Source organism: Malus domestica, chromosome 10 (genome assembly GCF_042453785.1).
Source record: "Malus domestica chromosome 10, GDT2T_hap1".
Classification (NCBI taxonomy): Eukaryota; Viridiplantae; Streptophyta; class Magnoliopsida; order Rosales; family Rosaceae; genus Malus; species Malus domestica.
The window spans coordinates 5,413,430-5,437,211 of NC_091670.1; the positions used below are offsets into that span (position 1 = coordinate 5,413,430).

Consider the following 23,782-nt stretch of genomic DNA (forward strand, 5'->3'; position numbering starts at 1 on the left):
CTTGCAATCTTTTTCCATGTCGGGCCAGAAATACCCATACCTTCTAAGCAACCACCTTATCTTCGTTCCAGCCTGGTGTGCTCCGCATATTCCTTCATGTACTTCAGCCATCACTCTCATGGATTCCTCTTGGCCTAAGCATTTCAATAGTAACCCGTTTGGAGTTTTCCTTAACAGGTTCTTCGCCCATAAGACATACTTGGTTGCTTGCTGTCTATTCTTCTTGCTTGTGGGTGAAGAGGGATCCTTTAAATGATGAATGATGGGCAACCTTCAATCTTCTATCTCCGTTTCTAGAACCATTACATCCAGACTAAATCCTCTTTCCAGGATAGAATGAAGGTTTCTTCTTTGAATCTCGACATCTACCCCATATTTTCTTTCCTGTATTGGCACGCCTGAGGCTAATTGCGCCATCTCGTTGGCCGCTAGGTTGGATCCTCTGGGAACATGATTAACTGATATCTCAGAATCCTAATAACTCAACAATTGCGTGGCTGCCAAGTAATACCCTGCCATGGTGATATGTCTGCACTTGAACTCCCCATTTAGCTGGTTTATTACCAACTCTGAATCACCAAACACCTCTACCTCCACTGCCCCCAGATCCATCACGATTTCCAAACCAATTATTAAGGCCTCATACTCTGCCCGATTATTGGTATTCCCTTGGTAATCTAAGCGAAATGAGTAATAATGATAAACCCCTTGAGGGTTGATAATTACAATCCCAGCTCCTGAAGCATTCTGAGTGTAGGAACCATCAAAATACAGCTTCCAAGGAGTAACCCAGAGGCCAGTCACTCTTCTTATCTCTTGCTGGATCCACTTCTCTTTGCCCGAGATATCTTTGCTTGGCGGGATCCAAACACTAGTAACTTCCAGGGTTCCCGGGATATTGACTATCTTATCTGGAGACTCTTGATGCTCCGTCAAGAAATCAGCAATTGCTTGGCCTTTGACTAGCCTTTGGGGTACATATTGAAAGTTGAACCCTGATAATGCTAGAATCCACTTCCCAATCCTTCCTGTTAGCATTGGTTTTGACAACCTGTACTTTATCACATCTGTCTTGGCAATGATGTGCACGTGACAAGGTAACATGTAATGCCTCAGCTTACTGGCAGTAAAATACAAAGCTAGGCACAATCTTTCCACTGAAGAATATCTTGTTTCTACCCCGGTCATAATTCTACTGAGGTAGTACACCGTCTTCTCTTTCCCGCTTTCATTGTTTTGAGCTAGCAAACTCCTGATTGATTTCTCCGAAGCAGAGATATATAGCTTTAAGGGTTTTCCCCTTTAAGGTGGTACCAACATTGGTGGAGAAGTCAAATAGGCTTTGATACTGTCGAAAGCCCTTTGGTGTGGTGATCCCCACTCGAAATTCTTTTTATCCTTCAGTCTTAGCAAATGAGTCAGCGGCTGGATCTTGCCCGCTAAATTGGCAATGAATCTTCTTAAGAAATTAATTCTGCCTAGCAACCTCTGGAGTTGCACTTTGTTGGTGGGTGAAGGCGACTCCATTATTGCCCGTGATTTGTTCTTGTCCACTTCTACACCTCTTTGATGAACCAGGAATCCCAAGAAGTTACCCGCTCTTACTCCAAACGCGTACTTCTTTGGATTCATCTTCAATTTGTGAATCCCCATTCTTGTCAATGCTTGCCTGAGGTTTATCAGATGCTGCTCTTCTGTTTTGGATTTCACCACGATGTCATCAATATATACCTCCATGTTATGGCCAATCAGATCATGAAAGATGGCATTCATTGCCTTTTGGTAGGTTGCACCAGCATTCTTGAGCCCGAATGGCATGACCAGATATTCATATGCCCCCACATGCCCGGGACACCTAAAAGCTGTTTTATGTATATCTTCCTGGGCCATCTTTATCTGATTATACCCTGCATTTCCATCCATAAAAGATAAGACTTTGTGTTTTGCTGCTGCATCTATGGATAGATCTGCCATAGGCATGAGATACTCATCTTTTGGTGTAGCGCCATTAATATTTCTGTAATCAACACAACATCGTACTACTTTTGTTATGGCCTTTAAAACGGGTATAATGTTGGCTAACCACTCTACATATCTGGCTGGTCTAATGAATCCAGCTTTTACTAGCCTCTCAATCTCTTCTTTGACATTCTGTTCTATCTCCTTTGACATCCTTCGCGGTGCTTGCTTAACAGGTTTATATCCTTCCTTGATGGGCATTATGTGTTCCACCAAGGTTGATTCTAAACCTGGCATCTCAGTATAATGCCAAGCAAAACAATCTTTAAATTCTTGCAAAAGAAAGATAATCTTTGCCCGATCATTAGTCTCTAATAAACCACTAATTTGTATTGGTCTTAGATCTTCCTCTGTCCCTAGATCAATAACTTCCAAAGGATCCTGAACTTCTGGTAGTGGCTTATCAGGTTCTGCACAAAAAAATTCGACTAACTCCGAGCTTTCGGGCAAGTCATCTGGCCCATCTAGGTCATATATGCACTCGGCCATTTGTATGGCCCTTTTCAATTATTCTCTACAAGATTCCTCCCTGCTTTCATCCTGGCTGGTCGAACCTCTTAGCTGCTATTCCTGCTCTTGTTTTTCTAAGAGCTCTCTTTCTTGCCTTCTTCCCTCCCCATACACCAACAACCTTTTAATCAGGGACTCGACTGCCATTACCTGATCCTTCCTTTTTTGTTCTGTCATTGATGGTGTAAGGGCGTTGGGACAATACAAGGCCTATCCCACTCATCTATAGTAAGGAACATTCCTTGTTTTAGAAGCTTTTGGGTCATCACCTTGGTAGGGCGGCCGTTCTCATCTGCTCCTGAACATTTCAAAATTCCTACGTTGGGATTGTAGAAACTTGCTTCTGCAACATTGGTTGTAAGGAGAAATGGCCGTGATTCGGCCTCTACCATCTCCCAAAAACCTAGTCCCTCTGTGCCTGCCTCATGATAAACAGCCACTTGTTGATGTAGAGTGGAAGGTATGGCAAGACTTTGGTGGATCCAATCTCTTCCAAGTAAGGCTCCATAGGTGGAAGTACAATCTACCACGAAGAATGCCAGCATGATCTGTTTGGACCCCAAATCAACTTCTAAAGGCAATATCCCATGAGTCTTGGTGATAGCGCCCGAGAAGTTTGAAACCGTGAGGTCTGTAGGAATAAGATCTTATATGCCCCTCCCTAACTTTTTCATTTGTTTGGCTGGCAGTACGTTAACAGCCGCTCCTTCATCAATTAAAATTCTTTTGAAAGGCACCCCTTCCAAATGGGCTGTAACGTATATTAGCTTAAGATGATTGGCAAGCAAAATGTTTGGGCGGCTGAACACCATCTTATCTGTATAGATCCTTAAAGGACCATCCTTGGATGCTTTGGATGATTCAGCTCTTCCCGACTCTTCCTCTTCAGCTACCTCAACACTGACATAGGCCATCATTGGCTTAGTTGTCACATAGTCACCTTCCATAATGGCGGGCTGATTAGGTCTGGCACCAAACATGGTGGATAGCACATACGCCATGTTGATATGAAAATTGCTAGGCTCTGGCAGTTCTTCTTTCTTGCTCCCAATCTGGTCCATGAACTCATCCAATCAAGCCATCGCATCTGCTGGAAGTAGTGGTCTGGTGCCCCCTCCTGTTGATTCATGCCCGAATACGGTGTTTGCTTTGGAACTTCACCGAAAGGATCCACTAATGATAGAAAATGTGGTTTTCTTTCAGGCGAAACAGTTCCAAATAAATAGGCTCTGTCTTCCATCCGGGAGTTGGCACCATGATCATATCTTCTTGAGCTCTCCTCAAGATCCTATATTTCCCAGGGTGTAGGCTTTGCGGTACATGGTTTCCCTCGCCTTCTGTCTTGCTATTAGCCTTTTCCACCTCTTTTTACTCCTCTAGTGGAACTGACTACTCCCCCCAGATGACGTTTTCTCCAACTTTTGATTCTTGGATGCTTCAGACGTTGCAGGGGTATTTAAGAAGTTCATGTAGGCTTTGTGTTGCCTTTGGACCCTTCTGACCATGGAGGCTCCCATTTGTTTAACGGGCTGTCCATTTTTGCCAACCATGTACCATTTTCGCCCGAGGCGGGCAGGGTTATATTTTTTGACAGGATTTGTTATCCTATCATTCCTCTTGACTTCTCCCCATATGGCTGTATTGAGAATGCTTTACACCCCTCTCTTTTGGCTTTTTGGCATCTTTATCTTCTGCCTCCTCAGAAACTTCATGATTGCGAAATATCTCTGATAAAGCTCTAGGTTGGGAATCGCCTTCTAACCGCTGAAAAACACTTCGGGAAGTATCCCTTTCTGCAATTCGCCTAACTTTCTCATGGGCCTCTTTTCTTTTTTCTTCTTCATTGCTCTTGATCAGTTTATGATCCATGAGGACTCTTACGGGTGGTATTTCGAGCTCACACTCGCATTGGCATTTACTGCACAGAACCATCCCTTTGATTATGGCTGCTCTTGGATGTTCGGGCAATTTGATCACCCTTCTTGTAGATTTGTCAACCAATCTTCTTTCTTTTTCCCTTATGACCTTTTCTTTCCCTTTCTCAGCCCATGCCATACTGATCATATTTATTGGGGCCTCTGAGAAGGGATTCGCTGGTTTGTCCATCACTGCTTCCTTTGGCTGGTTGGTTTTAAGTCTCTCATTTTCCCTATCATCTTTTTCCCCAAGTTAAGGTAAAGATATATGAATAGTTGGTCTTATAACCAGGTCGGCTTCCCTTCTGAAACCCGCAGAGGCGTTCTCCAATCTTTGCAACATTTGCAACAAGGTAGTTTGTAAATCTTCTGGTAGTTTTGACATATTTCTTTTGATCAAGTGAATCCCACCAGGCGTGCCAAAACTATGTTCGTGGCTAGAATTTCCGTTGGGGATGTTTCCTAGCCGACGAGCACACAGCTCCCCGAGAGGTTGGCTCCGGTCGATGCTTTCTGTCGGGCTTCTGCTTCACTGGCAGGCTTGTCGGGCAAAGCTTGTCGGGTAAGGCTGAAAGAGAAGGACAGAGTTAACTTTGAAAGGTGCTTTTATGGGGCCTTAAGTATAGGCCTTGAGGCTCACAATCAAGATTAACTTTTAAGTGCTCATGCGTGCCACTGCTATCTTCAGCATGGCAGATGTAAAACGGATGTTGAGTTTTAGTTGTATATATACCCAAGAGGCTGTTTTAGTTATGAAATGTGCCTTTGTGGGGCTTTAGGTGTAGGCCTTGAGGCTTCCAATCAGGAACTAACCCAGTACTTGAATATATAATGTTTGTTTCATTGATTATAGAAGTATTATGACTATTATACTTCTGATTACCCAAGCCCGAAAAGCAGAAAGAATCCAAATAGGTGCCTTTATAGGGCCTTAGGTGTAGGCCTTGAGGCTTCCCATCAAAATTCCTTCTATGCTCAAACGTTATGCGATAATCATAATATAATAGAAATAACACTAAGGGATATGTCGATTACTTGCGCCCCAAGTAACTTCGGACTTCTTGTTTATCAAAGACTGTCGTGGATGGGTTAAGTCCACATAAGGTTCTTTTTTTATGCCTTGAGACCAAGGACTTTTAAATGATCAATCTTACATACCCGAGGGCTTATAACTTAGATCTAATTTAATCTGTGAAGACATATTTAAATTGGATTCAAGAACTGATGAGCCTTTTTAATCATCAACTTGCCAGAAATAACTTGGATACAACTGGAAGTATATAACATATTGCTAGACTACTGAATGAAAAGACAAAAACAAAGAGGGTCGGGCAAGGCTGATCGTCTTGCAACTTCCTATCTTTGTGGTTTATCAAGGGGTTTGAGAGCTTAGAAAAAGGGGTAAGGAGATGGGTTTACAAAAGGAAATCGATACTACTACAAGTTCTAGAAAAGGTAGCAGAGTTATTACAAAGGCTTTGGGTGAGGGTTGATCCCGAAAGGGATGAAGACTTGGGCTGACTACAGCTTCGTTGAAGGAAAATCTGGTTTGAGCAGAGTTTGTGCTTGTATTTGTTTGTTTGATTGAGTGTCTTTATCTCTGATTTCTCTTTCTTCTTTTATAGACACTTCAGCTTGGCCTCCTGTAGCAGTAATCTTGCCCGAATGCAACTTGAAAGGCAATGACTCATCAACTTTTTACTTATACTGCCACTGTAAAGTGCTTTTGGGCTGATTAGCTGGCTGGTCAATACCACCTGACCTCTAAGTAGGTGAGCAAGTGGTTCAAATGGTCTGCACCTAGTCAGAAAATGGCTTCTCCTGCTTTCTGGGCTTTGGCTGGGCTTCGGGCTTTTCTCCTTCTAGACCTTTTTCTTTTGGGCCAACTCATTCTTAAGCCCAAAGTTCAAGTTTTAACCCAAACTGCATGCATATATTCTTTTACCATGAAATCACGTGCCTCTTGATGAAGATCAATTTTGAAAGTTAACCTGCACTCCCGGCTTGATGGTCGAGTCCAAAAATACGTTCTCTCACACATATTACCTGCTCCATTTGCGTAATACATTATACATTAATGACATATATATCATGGTGTAGCTAAGCCACTTTTCTTTACTAAGATATGTGTGTGTGTGTGTGTGGGTAATGCACTATACTAAGACAACCAAGTCTTCCAATAATCAAGGTTTATATATTAGGGTTGAATATTCGCCACATGTGAATGGATATATTGTCAATATGAATTCCACATTACCCAAAAAAAAAAAAAAAAAAAAAAATCTTGCATGTGCTTATAAAACGTTATGCTATTGCTCATACAGTCAAACTAATTTTATGGTAAAACGTCAACTTTCTTCAAAGAGTAGCCTAGAAGATAATGAGTTAGAAGATTTTATGGAATCGTCTAAAAGATAGTGGTAAGTATTTCCGCCTGTCACACGGGTGACCTGGGATCGATCCCCGGCAACGACACCAATTTCTTGATAGAAATTTTTACCACCTGCAAAAGTAGAGATAAAAACAATTAAAAACACTTACAAGAGTACAATGTAGTTGTAGTATAAACGGCTCAAACAAAGTCGTTTTCCACAGGGAGATGAATGAATAATTTGTATTTAAAACAAAGTTTGGAAAATATTAATTTTAGAATTTAATATAATACAAACAAATTTAAATTAAAAAAAATTAAATAAATCAACTACAAACCAATTAAAAGAAAATCATTTTGTTCCCCCGTCACCTTAACAATCCTACATAGTTCTTCCAATTACTTATGATTACCCATGCATATTTCGAAGGTTTGGTTTTCCTAATATATTTCATACTTGGAAACTCCATCATAGAACGCATATCAAACATGCAACCCGTCCAGATGTTTAGATCAAATATAAACATAAAAGACTCATTAAGTTTTATGAAAACCCTTTGAAAAACCAGGCAACCCTTAAGCTGTGGTGTTTATCCTAAGTGAAATAACAATTATTAACCACAAGAAGCCAGCGATCAATTTTAGGGAACCTTCCGACCAAAATTGCATCAAATTACTTTTCTAAATATCCTAATGGTCGTGAATCACTAAGACACTTAGATAGTTTAAAACGGTGATTAATAATTCAAAACATGCATGCATAATATTATAAATAAATTGAAAAGAAACTACATATTCTTGCTAAGACTCGAGGCTTCGTCCTAGCAAAAGAAATTAGCTACGAACAATCATAAAACAAAATATTATAAAAAACAATGATAGAAAACACCTTGAAAATAAACTTGAATTGTCAAAGCTCTCTAAAGTAGTGCGTCTCCTCCTCTCCCTTACAAACCCTAATGGCTATACTACTACAAAATAAAACCCTAAAAGGTCTTAGAATAAAACTAGGAAAAATAATAAAATAATAAAACAACAAATAAAATGTTTCCTATTTACTAAAATTGGGACTTCTCATAAAATTAGACTTTTGATGTACCAAATCAACCCTGATTTGGTCCCAAAATGTCTCTTTTGAAAGCTAAAGGCATTCCCTACAAATCCTTAGAAGGAATCTTCCTTAAAATATGTCATCTTGACCTCCAAAATACCAAAAATGTCTAGAAATGTCAATCTGGAAAAACTGCATGCTGAGTCTTTATTTCATTGCCACGGTCAAAGGCTTAGTAGAAAAATCTGAAACTTTTATAAAATCATCTTGAAAGACTTGCGAACATTCCAACTGGTATCACTCCAAAACTCGTCCATTTGATTACTTTATGCTCAAGAGGAAGTCAAGTGTCCTACATTAGAAATATAATTAAAAAAAGTATCAAAATCTCACCAAAATAATCAATAAATTAATATTAAGATTAGAGTAAAATATATAGTAAAAATATAGACTTATCAAGTAGCCTAGAAGATAATGAGTTAGAATATTTTATGGAATCGTCTAAAAGATAAAAATCAGTACCCTTTGTTTAAAAAGGGTACATAATAAAATTATTAGAGGGCATCATGACCCATCATCACTATTCACTTCTTAGGCTCCATATATACCTTCACGTTGGATTGTGTCACAACCAGAGATGGAGTCACAAATATTTTTGAATAGAGGCATCGTAAAACAACAAAGTAATTTAAAAAGTTCAACTCATTATATATACTAAACGAACTTATATGTTAATTTATAATGTTTAACGTGCAATATAGTACAATTTTTCGTCCATTTGCTTAATGTTTTGAGAACAGTCCAATGTTATTAATTATCTCTTTCCCTTTCTATAACCATGTTATGGTTTAATTATACAAAGATTCCATCACAATACATATATTTTGAGTTACATCTTGATAATGTTACATGCAATGGGAAGGTTATAGTCAATATATCATGTCATTATATTGTTATAACTGTAATAAAGTTAGTGTTTAAGTTGTGAATATCATATTACACTTTCTGTTATGTGTAGAAATAATTACATTAATTACACAATCATCCTTCAAATGATAATATGCCAGTACATTTTTCTTTAAAGGGTATTGTGGACTGATCCCAAATTAATCCTCATAATTTCCAAACCACTTCGCAAAATGGAAAATAAAATAAAGGGAATTTTAACGAAAAATTCCAAGTACTGTTCACTTTAACGAAAAACCACATTTTTACACTAAAAAGTCAATCCTGATTCTATTCATTTTACCCTTTATTTTGCCTTTATCGTAAAACTCAAAGTTTTCAAATCTTTTTCATTAGTTTTCCATAAAATAAACAAAATAAGTTACATGAGTATCTAGCCATTCCCCTTGAAAAATTGGGACATGAAAAATATTGCATTGAAATATTCCATTGCAATATTCGGAGTGTGCCAATGGAGTGCACGCATTGTTCAATGTTTCTTAGACTCTTAATTAGTATGTTTTCATGTTGACTCTGCTGGTGCTGGGGAGTCCGTGACTTATCTTTTGACACATCATTGCTTTTCATATAAATAAAGATCGAAATTTGATTTGTTTCTCTCTGAGCCCGCCTTGACAAATCTGCCCAGAACTGAACTATTTGGGGATTTTGTTATGCAATTACAAGGAAGCGTGTGGGCGAACGCAGACTGCTTCCTTGCTTAGTTGAAGCCGGAGTTTGTAATCCAGATTTTGATTCTGAAGTGAGGTAATCTGCCCAGAATTGAACAATATTTAGGGATTTTGTTATGCAATCACAAGGAAGCGTGTGGACCATTGAGGTTTTGACAAACGCGCGCAGATTGCTTCCTTGCTTAGTTGACGAAGAGTGTTGTCATCCAAGTAAATTAATTGCCTTAACAACAGATTTTGATTCTGATGTGAGATTTATCTCATCATTGGAAGATACCTAGCCAGCCTGCCTAAAATTCTTTCCCTCACTCCTTGACTTTACTCTCTCTGGTTTCTAATAGAGAAAGACAGGTGGAATCAACTATATACGGGACAGATCAAACGCATTAGTTATTATCACAATTTAGTGCTTATTCTTTTCTGCCGACATAATTTGGTATGTGTTCACTCTAGGTACCAATACAAAACTTTACCTCAAAATATCTCGTTGCAATGTAAAAAGATATTTCACTAAGTAGATTTACTGTTATATACCCATTTTTTAAAAGGAAAACTAATGAAAAGGGCTTGAAAACTTTGAGTTTTAATGATAAGGACAAAATAAAGGGTAAAGTGAATAGTATCAGAATTGACTTTTTAGTGTAAAAATGTGGTTTTTCGTTAAAGTGAACAGTACCTGGTGCTTTTCGTTAAAGTTCCATTTTTTAAAGGGAACTCTATTTTTTATGTAAAAATAGAGATTAGTTGTAGAGTTCATTTTTACATTGAGTTTTAACTATCTAAATCGTCTATTTTTTAAGTCTACATTCCTAAATCATACTTGTAAAAAATCAATTCAATCCTAAACAACTTACTCATTAGATTGTCAATATGAAATTTTAATATTTTTAGAACACAGTGTACAAAAATTTATTTGAGCTCAATTAGATGTCTCAAATATTTTTTTTATTTAATTAATATGTTACAAGTATGATCATAAAATACAACTTGTAAAATAGACGTTTCGAATTATTAAAATTAGATATAGAATGTGCCCCACGACTAGTTCCGATTTCTAAAAAAAATATGAATCTATTCAGAGAATGAGTATTGTTGATACACAAAACCGAAGGGGTCTTGGAACAACGTAAATCCGATCGTGAATCTGCAAGAAAGTAAATAACACAAGATGTATCGTGGTTCACCCCAATGTTTGGGCTACGTCCACACTAATATTGTATTTCTGAGGAAGATAGCTCTGAATATGAGAGTGAGAGCTTTGAGAGGATGAGGGGGCTTAAGGCCTAAGAATTGGTCTCTCCCAATTGTAAGGGTGAAGAGTCCCTTTTATAGAATAAGGGCTCCTCACTTATTACATATTTGCCCCTTCCTTTATTACATAATTACATTTAAGTACCCCGAGTATTTATACGAGATCTAAATACGGAGGCCCTAAGTATGGTACAAACAATAGTCCCCTAAGTCTTCAGTCAAGAGAGTCTTTTGGCTGGAGACTTGAAATTCAGTCCATATGTGGGCCGAAGTAACTAGATGTCATCTAGGACTGATACTCGATATGAGACGGTGTTCAATTTGAAATGATGCTTAACTAGAAGTAGCACATGTTGCGAGGTTGCTTGACTTGTGGCTTATGTTGCCTTGGTTGGCTCGGCTTGTGGCGTTGAAGGTGAGGGAGTCCATTTTATAGAATAAGGGCTCGCTCCTCAATACATAAATGATGGGCTAGAGTTAATGCTCTCGGCGAGACGGTTGCTCCGTGGGCGGCGATGCTCTCTAATGAAGGTGAGGGAGTCCCTTTTATAGGGCTCGCTCCTCAATACATAAGTGATGGGCTAGAGTTGATGCTCGCGGCGAGGCGGTTGCTCTCTAATGAAAGTGAGGAAGTCTCTTTTATAGAATAAGGGCTCGCTCCTCAGTACATAAATAATGAGCTAAGTCCCCCAAGTATTTTTCATGAGGCCCAGTTGAGGCCCAATATATGGTGTATAGTGTAGTCCCCCAAGTCTTTGGTCAATAGAGTCTGTTGGCTGGAGACTTCAAATTGAATCCATGTATGGGCTGAATTGGCGGTTGTTCGGAGGCAGTATTTGTATACCTTGCACTAAAGCTTTGTAGGTGAAGCTTTGCAAGTGAAGCTTTGCAGCTGGAGCTCTGTAAACGAAGCTTTTGAAGTTAGAGCTTTTGTAAACGAAGCTTTTGAAGCTGGAGCTCTGTAAATGAAGCTTTTGAAGCTAGAGCTTTTGTAAATGAAACTTTCGAAGCTAAAGCTTTGTAAATGAAGCTTTTGAAGCTAGAGCTCTGTAAATGAAGCTTTTGAAGCTAGAGCTCTGTAAATGAAGCTTTTGAAGTTGATTGACATGAGTGATACTCATAAATGTTTATGTTGATTGACATGAGTGATGCTTATGGATGTTGACATGAGTGATGCTCATGAATGTTGACATGAGTGATGCTTATGAATGTTTATGTATGATTGATATGAGTAATGCTCATGAATGTTTATGTATGATTGACATGAGTAATACTCATGTATAATTTGAAGTACTGGGCGTACTTTTGATCACCTGGTTGGTGATAATAGCGGCATGCTGTGGAATAATTTTGGAGTACTGGGCATACTTTTGATCACCTGGTTGGTGATAATAGCGGCAGGCTGCCGAATAATTTGGAGTATTGGGCGTACTTTTGATCACCTAGTTGGTGATAATAGCGCCGGGGTGCCGAATAATTTTTTGTAGTACTGGGCATACTTTTGGTCACCTGGTTGGTGATAATAGCGGCAGGGTGCCGAATAATGTTTTGTAGTACTGGACATACTTTTGGTCACCTGGTTGGTGCTATTTTGGGCTTATGGGCCTTCACCATCCACATAACATTCCAGCCCATTTATTTTAGGCTTTGCCATTTTTTTTTAATTTTTAATTTTTTTATTACCCTCTGATGGTGTTATATAGATGTCTCTAAAATATAAGAAAAAATAAATTACATCATTAAAAAATAAATCCGACTCTCAGCTCAATGGGTCACGCCTATAATGTCATCACCACCGCAATTATGTCTGCTTCTTCTTTTGCTTTTTGCTTTTCTGCTTTGCTTGATCTCCCCGCTCTAATGGGACTCACATCTTTTCTGCTTTTTCTTTGGCATCAGCTACGGACCTCCTTTTCCTTTTTCTTTGTTTTTCTTTCTTTTTATCTTATTTCTTTTGGCATATGGCAGACAACACAAAGGAGAATAATAACAGAAATATTGTAAGAAAGCTTGTCTTCTTCCTGTTTTCCACTGCAACTCTCTCTGTCTCTGTCTCTACGTGGCCAGAGATCTGGCTTCCACTTGAAAAGCTTGGACCAGAAGTATTTGTAGATCAACTTAATTGCATCCAGATGATCAGTAAACTGAGGCCGCTCCATCGTGTAGAGCTCGGAGAGCTGGTGGCCGACCTTTCCTTATCAGGTAATATTCTTGGCCTTAACAATGATGACTGGGCATTGCACATGGTTCGCACAGAAGTTGCTTACACTTCCCAGAAACATCCTTTTATTAAGCCAAAAGCCCTAGACCCCATGATAAGCAAATCAGCATGCAAATTCTCAACAGCTTTACCAATTTTCTCCTTAGGATCCCCAACAACCACCTGGGTTTTCACATTCACCTTCTTGTATAAAAAAGCAAATATTCTCAGAAAAATTCAAAACTTGCGCCAATCTTTCCCGCAGTCTTATCACTCATGCTAGATACACACTCAAATGCCAAACGAAGAAGAGAGGTTGGATGATTGGAGGATGTGAGAAATGAGAGGCTCGAATTCAATGAATGAGTAAAGTGTTGGGAGGCGGAAAAAGATGGAGCGCACGAGATTGCAGAGGAAGAAGAAGAAATGAGTCGATGACAGAGAGCGACGAACGTGTGTCTAAAATACGAGGAAAATCATTGCTTACCACTTCATTCAACACAAGCCTAACGAACTCAGCAGTAATCTTCTCATTCAATCGCGAACCGCTCATGCTCTGCTCTTCCTTCTTTGTATTTGTTTGAAACTGGACATGAGCAGCAAAGAACCTGACTTTACTGCTGAAATCAGCTGGTCTACCATGAAGGATCAAATGTGGGATTTCTGAGACGCATGCTTTCGAATGTGTAGCAGTCGGGTTGATTAAAGAAGATTGTGGGATTTCTGAGACGCATGCTTTCTGAGACCCATTATTCACCCCCACAAATTGCATTCTTGAACTCAATAGCTGCTGGGACTGTTTGCAATGAGCAATTACCCCCTCGATTGAGCTTTCAAACTCTCAATTTGCACTCGTACTTCGCTTCAGCAATTGCAAATCTGAGAACCCACTTGAGTTGAAGGAGAAAGAAAATCACAAAGAAACCAGTAGCCGTATTCCTAAATGGAAAATATATTGGAGATATCCGAATGAATATCAACGAGCGGAAGGTCTTGGGTCGGGGCAGCTGCATCTGGTTTTGCATGCCTTACAATATTCTTGAGAACACCGTCATCCCTAGATAAATCAATTGCATCAGTCATGGCTGCAGCACTTGCAATCTTCAACTTTCCGTTTCGACTCGATATAGGAGCTTCAAAAAGGAGTGGAGCGATTAGGTTGTCGGGTTAAAACGGGGATGAACTCGGAGATCCAGTGGACGGACTCGGAGATCCAGTGGGCGGTGGAGGTTGTAGAATCCTTCGATCTGTAGCATTTTCCAGCGTGTTCAGCGACAGAGCTTCGGTGCTTTTGTTTTGTCAGACACATGGTGGCGATGGTGCTTCTCTACCCGCCTCTCTGTTATTTTGGTTTCTCACTCAAATATTCTTTCTTCTGGCACTTTTCGTTTGCTCAAAGGGACTGGGTTTTTTGTGATTTTGCAGATTCACGGCGGAGGTGAAAAAAAATGAAAGAGAACCGACATAACTTTTTGTATCGTTTCCCACAGACGGCGCCAAATGTTGATGCACAAAATCGGAGGGGTCTTGGAACAATGTAAATCCGACCATGAATCTGCAAGAAAGTAAATAACATAAGATGTATTGTGGTTCACCCCAATGTTTGGGCTACGTCCACACTGATATTGTATTTCTAAGGGAGAGAGAGCTCTGAATATGAGAGTGAGAGCTTTGAGATGATGAGGGGGCTTAAGGCCTAAGAATTGGCCTAAGAATTGGCCTCTCCTAATTGTGAGGGTGAGGAGTCCCTTTTATAGAATAAGGTTTCCTCACTTATTACATATTTGCCACTTCCTTTATTACATAATTACATTTAAGTCCCCCGAGTATTTATACGAGATCTAAATACGGAGGCCCAAAGTATGGTACAAACAAGTATGTTCACTATTACATAGTCACTATCAAACGTATAAGTAATTTATATGCTTGATCTACAAAATTCTTATCAGTAACCAACATGTATTATTCTTTTTTTGTTTTTTTTTTAACAAACAATATTATCTACATTAAGGGAACAGGGTGGGCTTAGCCTCACAATGAGCTAGCAATAATATGGTTCAAATTTTCCTTTGGCGATAATCGAACCTAAGACCTCTCACTTATAATATGTATTATTCTAGTTTTTTGTTTTACAGTATTATGTCTATATCAATGTATTAAAAGTGTTTATACCATATTTAGGGCCTCGTATTTAGATCTCGTACAAATACTCGGGAGACTTAAAGGAAGAGGGAAATATGTAATAAGTGAGGAGTCCTTATTTTATAAAAGGACCTCTCACCCTCACAATTAGGACATGCCAATTCCTAGGCCCTCTCACCCCCTCTCAAAGCTCTCACTCTCAGAGCTCTCTCTCCCTTAGATAAATACATAATCAGTGTGGATGTAGTCCAAACCTTGGGGTGAACCACGATACATCTTGTGTTATTTACATTACTTACAGATTCACGGTCGGATTTATGTTGTTCCAAGACCTCCGATTTTGTGCATTAACATTTGGCGCCATCTGTGGGAAACGACACCAAAAGTTATATCGGTTCTCTCTCAATTTTTCATACCTCCATCGTGAATCTGCAGAAACCAGGAACCAAAGTCATTGCAAAACCAATCTCTAAAAAATGCAGAAATGAAGACTCTCTTTCTAGCTCTTCCAATCTCTGTCTTTCTCTCTCTAGACTCTCTTTTTCTCTCTCTCTCTTCAGTTTACAAAGCTCACCTTTTTAAGCCTCAGAAATCAGAGTTTCACTTCCTCCGCCGTTGCCATCATCCTTCAACAAAACCTCAAAACTAAGCCTAAATTGGAATAGAGCATCTGGGTATTGTCTCCATGCTCTTCGACCCATCGTCTTCATGGCTGCCAGCTCCAGGCCTGGCGTTTCTTCTGCCCCACAACACTTATCGATGGCAGAGGTCACTTCCTTCCACCTCCACGACCCAGATGACAAGCCTCCCCATCTCACCTACCGCACCTGCCGCGACTTCGACCTCTTCCTCTACACTTTCTCCGTCTACTCTCAAGCCATCAAGACAACGCAGGGCTACAACTAGTCAACGCTCGACACCGTCTCCGTCTCGACAATTCTTGGAACAAAAAAGAGAGGAAGAGTAAAAAATGGGTTCTTTAGATCTTACGCTCTAAAGCTTGTTTCTTTTTCGTTGGGTTCGTTTCTCCTTTGCCATTTTTTTTATCCGTGGGGAATCCAGGCTTGCGCTTTCTCCTCTTGAAAGCTGGCACTGCTGAGTATTGCCGTCAATCTGAGAAAATTCAAGGGGAAAAAACAGCAACGCTAGTCATGTCGATCGCAGCAACTCAGTGCACTGGTTCCAAGCCTAGAACTGGTTTCGGAAGCAAAACCAACAGCAGGAACAAGAACAACGTCAGCCAGGAATCAACTACCAAACGGTCTGGTGGCGTTTCCTACTCAGGCACCCGGGTTAAGTTCTCGATTCGATGGAAAGGTTGAGAGAAATCCTGCTGAGCTTGAGTTTGAGGAACGTCTAGCAGCAGTCATAAGTTGTGTACGAAATTCAGTTCAGCACTTAAGCAGAAGAAGGTAGTGGAGAAAGAGAAGTTTGGGCCAATTGACTATGATGCACCTGTTGAGTTGGAGAAAACGGATAAAAAATAAAATAAAATAAAAATTTGGACTCGGTGCACCGACTAGTCAAGTTCTCCTTATTCGCCACCTCCGTAAACAGTAAGTCCTCAAGGGTGTAGTAGAAATTCGGGGTGTCCATTCAGAGATGTCACATTGGATGTACTCGATAGGGTGGTCAGTGTTCCAGTTGGGGTAAGGACGGCGCGCGACGTCGTAGACCTTTCATGGGCTGCCAGGGTTGTCGGAGAGAATGAGGATCTTGGCAAGGCTGTTGCCAACTATGTTGGTGACGCCGATCACGAGACCCACGCTCTGAGGAGTTCGCGGCAGTTCCTCTTCATCGATTAGAGAGCATCAGAGGCAAGAAGACTGCTCGTTACGACATTCGAACAGTAAATATGGTGAAAACCTTTTCTGGGGCAGTGGTCGAGATTGGAAGCCGGGTGACGCAGTTGCAGCATGGGGGCAAGAGAAAAGTTAATTACTATAATTATAGGACGAATTCCTGTGCTCAAAACAAAGATTGCTAGCATTATACTCAGATGGTTTGAACCAGAGCAGTGGAAGATCGAGCACCACGTTCGGGACCCAGTTAGCTTCTGATTTTTGATAGGTCCGAAGGTCCGAAGAGACCCCGACAACAACGTATGATATCATGTGTTTCATTGCTATATCCTGTAAAGTTCACTATGGTTCCTGCACAAGAACAGGAACTTGAATCATTTCCTAACACTAGTGAATCAGGAGGTTCAAAGGTCTGCAACAGCCTTGGGATATGTCGGTCATTGGTGTCAACGAAACATGTGGATTCCCTCTCTTTCTAGATGGCCAGGACAGAACGAGGCATGTGGAGTTTCCCTTTACTCGAGTGTTTTGATGGGCACGATGAGTGAGAATAAATGGGCATGACCAGGCTGTCCAAGAAAAACAAGCAGGTGAAGAGACAGAGAGAGTGGGAAACAAAAGCATAAAGCAAAAGAGAAAAGAGAAAGTAAAAGCAAACATAATTGCGGTGGTAATGGCATGCAGAAAAAGGATTTATGGGCGTGACCCATTGAGCAGAGGGTCGAATTTATTTTTGAATGATGTAATTTATTTTTCGTATCGTTCGCAGACATCTGTATAAACCCCATCAGAGGGTAAAAAAAAAAAGAAAAAGGGCAAAGCCCAAAATAAATGGGCTGGAATGTTGTGTGGAGGGCGAAGGCCCATAAGCCCAAAATAGCTTAAACCAAGCGATTAAAAGTACGCCGAGTACTCCACAATTATTCGGCAACCTGTCGCTATTACCACCAACCAGGTGATCAAAAGTACGCCTAGTACTCCACAATTATTTGGCAACCTGCTGTTATTACCACCAACCAGGTGATCAAAAGTACGCCCAGTACTCCACAATTATTCGACAACCTGCCGCTATTACCACCAACCAGGTGATCAAAAATACGCCCAGTACTTCAAATTATACATGAGCATTACTTATGTCAATCATACATAAACATTCATGAGCATCACTCATATCAATCATACATAAACATTCATGAGCATCACTCATGTCAACATCCATGAGCATCACTCATGTCAACATCCATGAGCATCACTCATGTCAATCAACATAAACATTCATGAGCATCACTTATGTTAATCAGCTTCAAAAGCTTCATTTACAGAGCTCTAGCTTCAAAGCTTCATCTACAAAAGCTCTAGCTTTAAAAGCTTCATTTACAGAGCTCTAGCTTCAAAAGCTTCATTTACAAAAGCTCTAGCTTCAAAAGCTTCATTTACAAAAGCTCTAGCTTCAAAAGCTTCATTTACAGAGCTCCAGCTTCAAAGCTTCACTTGCAAAGCTTCACCTACAAAGCTTCAGTGCAGAGTATACAAATACCGCATCTGAACAACCGCCACTTCGGCCCACACATAGATTCAATTTAAAGTCTCCAACCAACAGACTCTATTAACCGAAGACTTGGGAGACTACATTATATACCACATATTGGGCCTCAACTGTGCCTCATGAAAAATACTTAAGAGACTCTAGCCCATCATTCATGTATTGAGGAGCGAGTCCTTATTCTATAAAAGGGACTCTTTCACCACCATTAGAGAGCATCAACTCTAGTCCATTATTCATGTACTGAGGAGCGAGCCCTTATTTTATAAAAGGGACTCCCTCACCTCCATTAGAGAGCAACGCCGCCAGCTGAGCAACCGCTTCGCCGCGAGTATTACTTCAAACCCATCACTTATGTATTGAGGAGCAAACCCTTATTCTATAAAAGAGACTCCCTCACCACCATTAGAGAGCATCGCCGCCTACTGAGCAACCGCCTTACCGCAAGCATCACTCTAGCCCATCATTTATGTATTGAGAAACGAGCTCTTATTCTATAAAAGGGACTCCCTCACCTTCAACGCCACAAGCCGGGCCAACCAAGGCAACATAAGCCACGAGCCGAGCAGCCTTGCAGCATATGCTACTTCTAGTTGAGCATCATTTCAGATTAAGCACCGCCTCATATCAAGCATCAGTTCAAGACAACATCTAGTTACTTAAGCCCATATATGGACTGAATTTCAAGTCTCCAGCCAAAAGACTCTCTTGACTAAAGACTTGGGGGACTACTGTTTATACCATATTTAGGGCTTCGTATTTAGATCTCGTACAAATACTTGGGGGACTTAAATGTAATTATGTGATAAAGGAATGGGCAAATATGTAATAAGTGGGGAGTCCTTATTCTATAAAATGATCCCTCACCCTCACAATTAGGAGATGCTAATTCCTAGGCCCTCTCACCCCCTCTCAAAGCTCTCACTCTCAGAGCTCTCTCCCTCAGATAAATATATATTCATTGTGGACGTAGCCCAAACCTTAGGATGAACCACGATACATCTTGTGTTATTTACATTACTTGCAGATTCACGGTTGGATTTACATTGTTTCAAGACCTCCGATTTTGTGCATCAACAAAGTTGATCGTCCCATCTACGATCTATCTTTCTCCAAATAGGCATATATTTTTTCTCCACTTTGTTAACATTGCTCGTAATTTTCTCTTTTGCAGCATCCATCAACTCATATATAAAACCCATGGGAGGTCTCTCCTCCGAATCAACCTCTCTCAAAACACAAACAAGAGGAAGAACACCCTTAATGCAAAAGGAAACTCGACCTCAAAACTCACGATCATGTAACACATGATGCTTAGCCAACTTTGCTTCATGGGATTTTGCATAGGTACGTTCCGACCATTCTTGAGAGGCAAACAAAGCAACAAGATTATCCTTTTGCTTTTGTAAGCTTTGTAGTGTAAGGAAAGAAGTGGCAAACCTAGTGATCGCCGAACGAAGAATTTTTGAATTGTTGGTATATTTTCTCATCAAAGCTAGTACCCATTAATGCTCATATAGATACTTTGAAATACACCTAGCACGTTTGAGTGTGTCATCAAACCATGCCATCTTAGAAATATCTTTTAGCATCAAATCAATGCAATGAGCCGCACATGGAGTCCACCACACCTTCTCTTTCCTCTCCATAAGTTTTGCCCCGACATTCTTGTAGTTCGAAGCACTGTCGGATATAACTTGAACCACATTCTCCTCCCCAGCTTCTTGAATAACATCATCCAAATAGCCATACAGCAAATCTCCATTCTTAATAGAGGCCGATGCATGAATTGATTTCAAGAACCAAGTACCTTGCGGGCTATTGACAAGAAAGTTGATTAAACACCTACTCTTGCCATCCGACCATCCATCCGACATAATAGTGCATCCATATCTCTTCCAAGCCTTTTGATGTTCTTTCATCATAGTTTGTACATCCTCAACTTCTTCTTTGAGCATCCAAGTTCTATATTCTTGGCTTGTAAGAGCATTAAAGCCGGGACCAAAAATGGATACCAATTTCATTGCATTAACATAATGTTCATTGTTTGCCGCATTGAATGGAATGGCACTAGTGTAGAACCATCGCGCAAGTGCTCGGGATGCTTGTCTTCTTTCCTCTTTTTTGAAAAGTGTATTCAATGTGGCTTGACGAGCTTCCGATGTAACATACCTATCAAGTGGTCCTCTTGACCTAGGTGGTAGAAAAGAACCGGTTTGTTGTGAATGTGTGGCACTCACACTCCCACTCCCACTCCTACTACTTACATATGGTGTCCTTGTTGTGCCCATATCAACACTTTCACTTTCTTCTCCACCACCACGACACAACTCATGGCTAGCTTTCCTTTTTTCTTTAGTTCCCATAACATTAGCAAAGCATTCTTCCTTCACATTTGGTGGGAACTTTTTACAACTTATCATTCCTCCCGAACTTACACCACCCAAGTGATGTAATTTAGAAATTGAACCCGTGCATTTGTGGTTACAAAAAACACAATATAAGTGCTTGGTGATAGGATCCAAATCTTTCGTCCATTGCCAAGCAAAATCTTTCTTAGAAGAAGAAGCCATATTCTTCAATGCCCTAAACAATAAACATTTGATTCATGGATACAATTAATGAACCAACAATTTATCAATTTACATACCAACAATTTCCAAAACCGCACACAAACGGTTAACAAACGGTTTGTGCAAGTAGTGGAGCAAAATATTCAATTAATTAACATTATCGTGACAAACCCCAACCTAAAAGTACTTAATTACTTGTTTGTCTATTTATTAACCCCTCTATTTATTAACCCCTTATGTCTATTTATTAACCCCTTCTGTTTTCTATTTATTCAAGTTGATCAACATCTCATCTCCGGATGATTCTTTTGGTCGAGTTCATACTTTGTTGTCCCATCAAATGTTTCAGGCTTGTCACACCACTCGTGATTCCAGATGAGCCATCTTCGGTGACCCAAGTAGCATACCTTTCCAACGTGCCAACAAGACGATGTGTCATCGTCGCATGTTAGGCATATGCCATAAACCCTTTTGTGTTCCAGGCCGACAACACATCATAGGTTGGGAAACCATTTATTGTCCATATAACTGTGGTTGAACATTTTCCCCATAGACCTATCGTACATCTGTACATTGTCCATAATTCTATCAACTCATCAATCATTGGCCACAAATGTACATCAATGGAATCGCCTGGTGATTTTGGTCTGGGTATTCAAAGACTCTTGACCGTAAATTCTTTCTCCATGTACCTCTAGGGGAAAAATTGCCAAATTGATTGAAACCGTCAAAAGCAAGTCCTAGTCTGACATATCTTGGCTCTGCAGCAAAATCGAGGTAGATCTTATCAAATTATTTCCATGCTTCGTCGTTTGCTAGAAGTCACGATGTATCACCATTAATTCGTTCCTCCTTAGGCCACCTCATATGAGGTGCAGTATGGGTCGACATCTACAATCTTTGCAATCTTGGTGTAAGGAAAAATAACACAACATCTTATTCAAGATACAATTGTTCGTGCATGCATGGATCTTGGTACATTTATCTAACTTCTCAAACTCACAGTAAAACAAAACAAAATTGTTCAATGCATGCATGGATCTTGTCATATGCTAACCCAAAATCTTTCAAGATCTTTCTCGACCCAGAATGATTTACAAGCAATGCATTTGGTTTCGGAAGCATACGTTTAAAAATCTCCATCATTATATCGTAGTTCCAATTGGTCATATTGCACTGTATTTTTATGTGAACCAACTCAACAACAGTTGTTAGGAGGACAGAAAAATCTTCACAACCGGGGTCATCCAAACACAACTGTTACATTTCACGCAAGGACACCTAATACGATTCACAACACTGACATGGTTTCTTGCAAATTGAATAAAATTGTTGATCTCATCTAAATATTGGTCACAACGTCTATTTTACAAATTCATCCGCTCCTTACCCATTGCGCCTGTATTCAAAGAATTTAATCATCATAATGATTTCAAATATGCTTCATCGCCCCCTTATGCCTTTGGTAATGATCTTGTCCCTTTTGAAAGTGCATTTTCTGTGTTGCGATTTGCAATCACTCAACTATTTCCGATCGTAAAAAATTCAGTAGCATCTCCCCAGGGTTCCTTAAACACACGACTTAGATATTGTAGACAAATATACAGTATGCACTCAAAGAACGTTAGGGGGATAAAATTGAATTTTCTACAAACAAATCTTAGCCAAGTTCATGACAAACCCTAAACACGTTCTAATGCACTCCCGAACTGTCTGAACTAGACAATTCAAGATTCAGTTAGATTGCAGAGCCGCATATTGCGTCTACATGTGTGTCTAACATAATCTCAAACGAGTCTAAGGTGTTTTTCAATTTTATTTTACGAGAATAATCAATGTAATTAACTTCTTATAATGGTTATGAAATTTTAACAAATTTCACACTACAAATTCCTACACTAGTGCGGCAAAATTAATTTCCCCTAATCTACATATGTTTCAATAATACAAACTGAAAATTTTACATCATATACAATTTCAACATATATAAATATGACAATTAAATAAATTCATGCTTACCATTTACAATTAAGAGAAATACATACATTTCCCTTAATTTAATCTTAATCCAATCACAAATCTACATAAATCACAATTAATTAAACACATTCGAAGGAAAAATTAACGACAACTAAAAATAAACAAACCTTCAATTAATTGGGAGAGGAAGAGATAGAGGAGAGTGCGTGTATGTTTGTGTGTAAGAGAGAGGTGGAGGGAGAATCAGCAGGGGGAAGCAAACAAAGGAGAAGCAATATGGAAGGGGGAGAGGAGAGGGGAGGGGGACGGAAGGGGTAGCAGAGAAAGAAAAATGGGAGAATGAAATAGACACTGAGCTAATTGGTTAAGCAGAGTTTACTCGACGAAAGACTGTTGCATAACGTACACAATGCAGTCAACCAACTTTGTTTTCTACTCGTTTTTTAACACGTCAGCGTGGTACTTTACAAGACGAACTAAAATTTTTAGATGACGAAATTCTTTGTTGTGAAATTTGAACTTAGCCGACGAATGGTCGATTCGTCCCCTAAGGCTCACTGAATTGTGCGCTAAAAGTTTTCCTTTGCGCCAAACTCTTGCCTTACGGATTTGTACTTACCCTACAACACTAGTCAATCGCATAAAGACTTTGAGTAAACCGTAAAACGTTGACAAAACTCGCCCTACGAATGCATCCTTTCGTCGCCTAAAGATATGTTAGCCACTGAATTAGTTTCTGTCTGGCAAATTTCGTAGGGTAACCCAAATCTTCTGGTAGTGTAATGAT

The 23,782-nt window shown here is 39.8% G+C and overlaps 2 protein-coding genes across 2 annotated transcripts; both read right to left on the reverse strand.

Moving 5' to 3' along the window:
- Positions 1 to 273: 273 nt before the first annotated feature.
- LOC139188510 (uncharacterized) lies at positions 274 to 1,188 on the reverse strand. Its single transcript, XM_070806093.1, has 2 exons — positions 592 to 1,188; positions 274 to 474 (listed from the first exon to the last, which is right to left on the reverse strand). Exons 1-2 carry the CDS (start codon positions 1,186 to 1,188, stop codon positions 274 to 276), a joined length of 798 nt encoding a protein of 265 aa, XP_070662194.1.
- An 18,759-nt stretch (positions 1,189 to 19,947) lies between these two features.
- Positions 19,948 to 20,865, reverse strand: LOC114823380 (uncharacterized). The gene has a single exon (XM_070806094.1). The coding sequence runs from the start codon at positions 20,863 to 20,865 to the stop codon at positions 19,948 to 19,950; it is 918 nt and encodes a 305-aa protein (XP_070662195.1).
- Between the last annotated feature and the right edge of the window lie 2,917 nt (positions 20,866 to 23,782).

What these genes read in the sequence shown, in the direction of transcription:
- LOC139188510 (XM_070806093.1), bottom strand. Translation starts at nt 1,188, where the DNA reads ATGACCGGGGTAGAAACAAGATATTCTTCAGTGGAAAGATTGTGCCTA. An exon ending in TGGATCTGGGGGCAGTGGAG is followed by an intron (nt 475 to 591) that starts GTAGAGGTGTTT and finishes TTGAGTTATTAG; the next exon opens with GATTCTGAGATATCAGTTAA.
- LOC114823380 (XM_070806094.1), bottom strand. Translation starts at nt 20,865, where the DNA reads ATGATAAGTTGTAAAAAGTTCCCACCAAATGTGAAGGAAGAATGCTTT.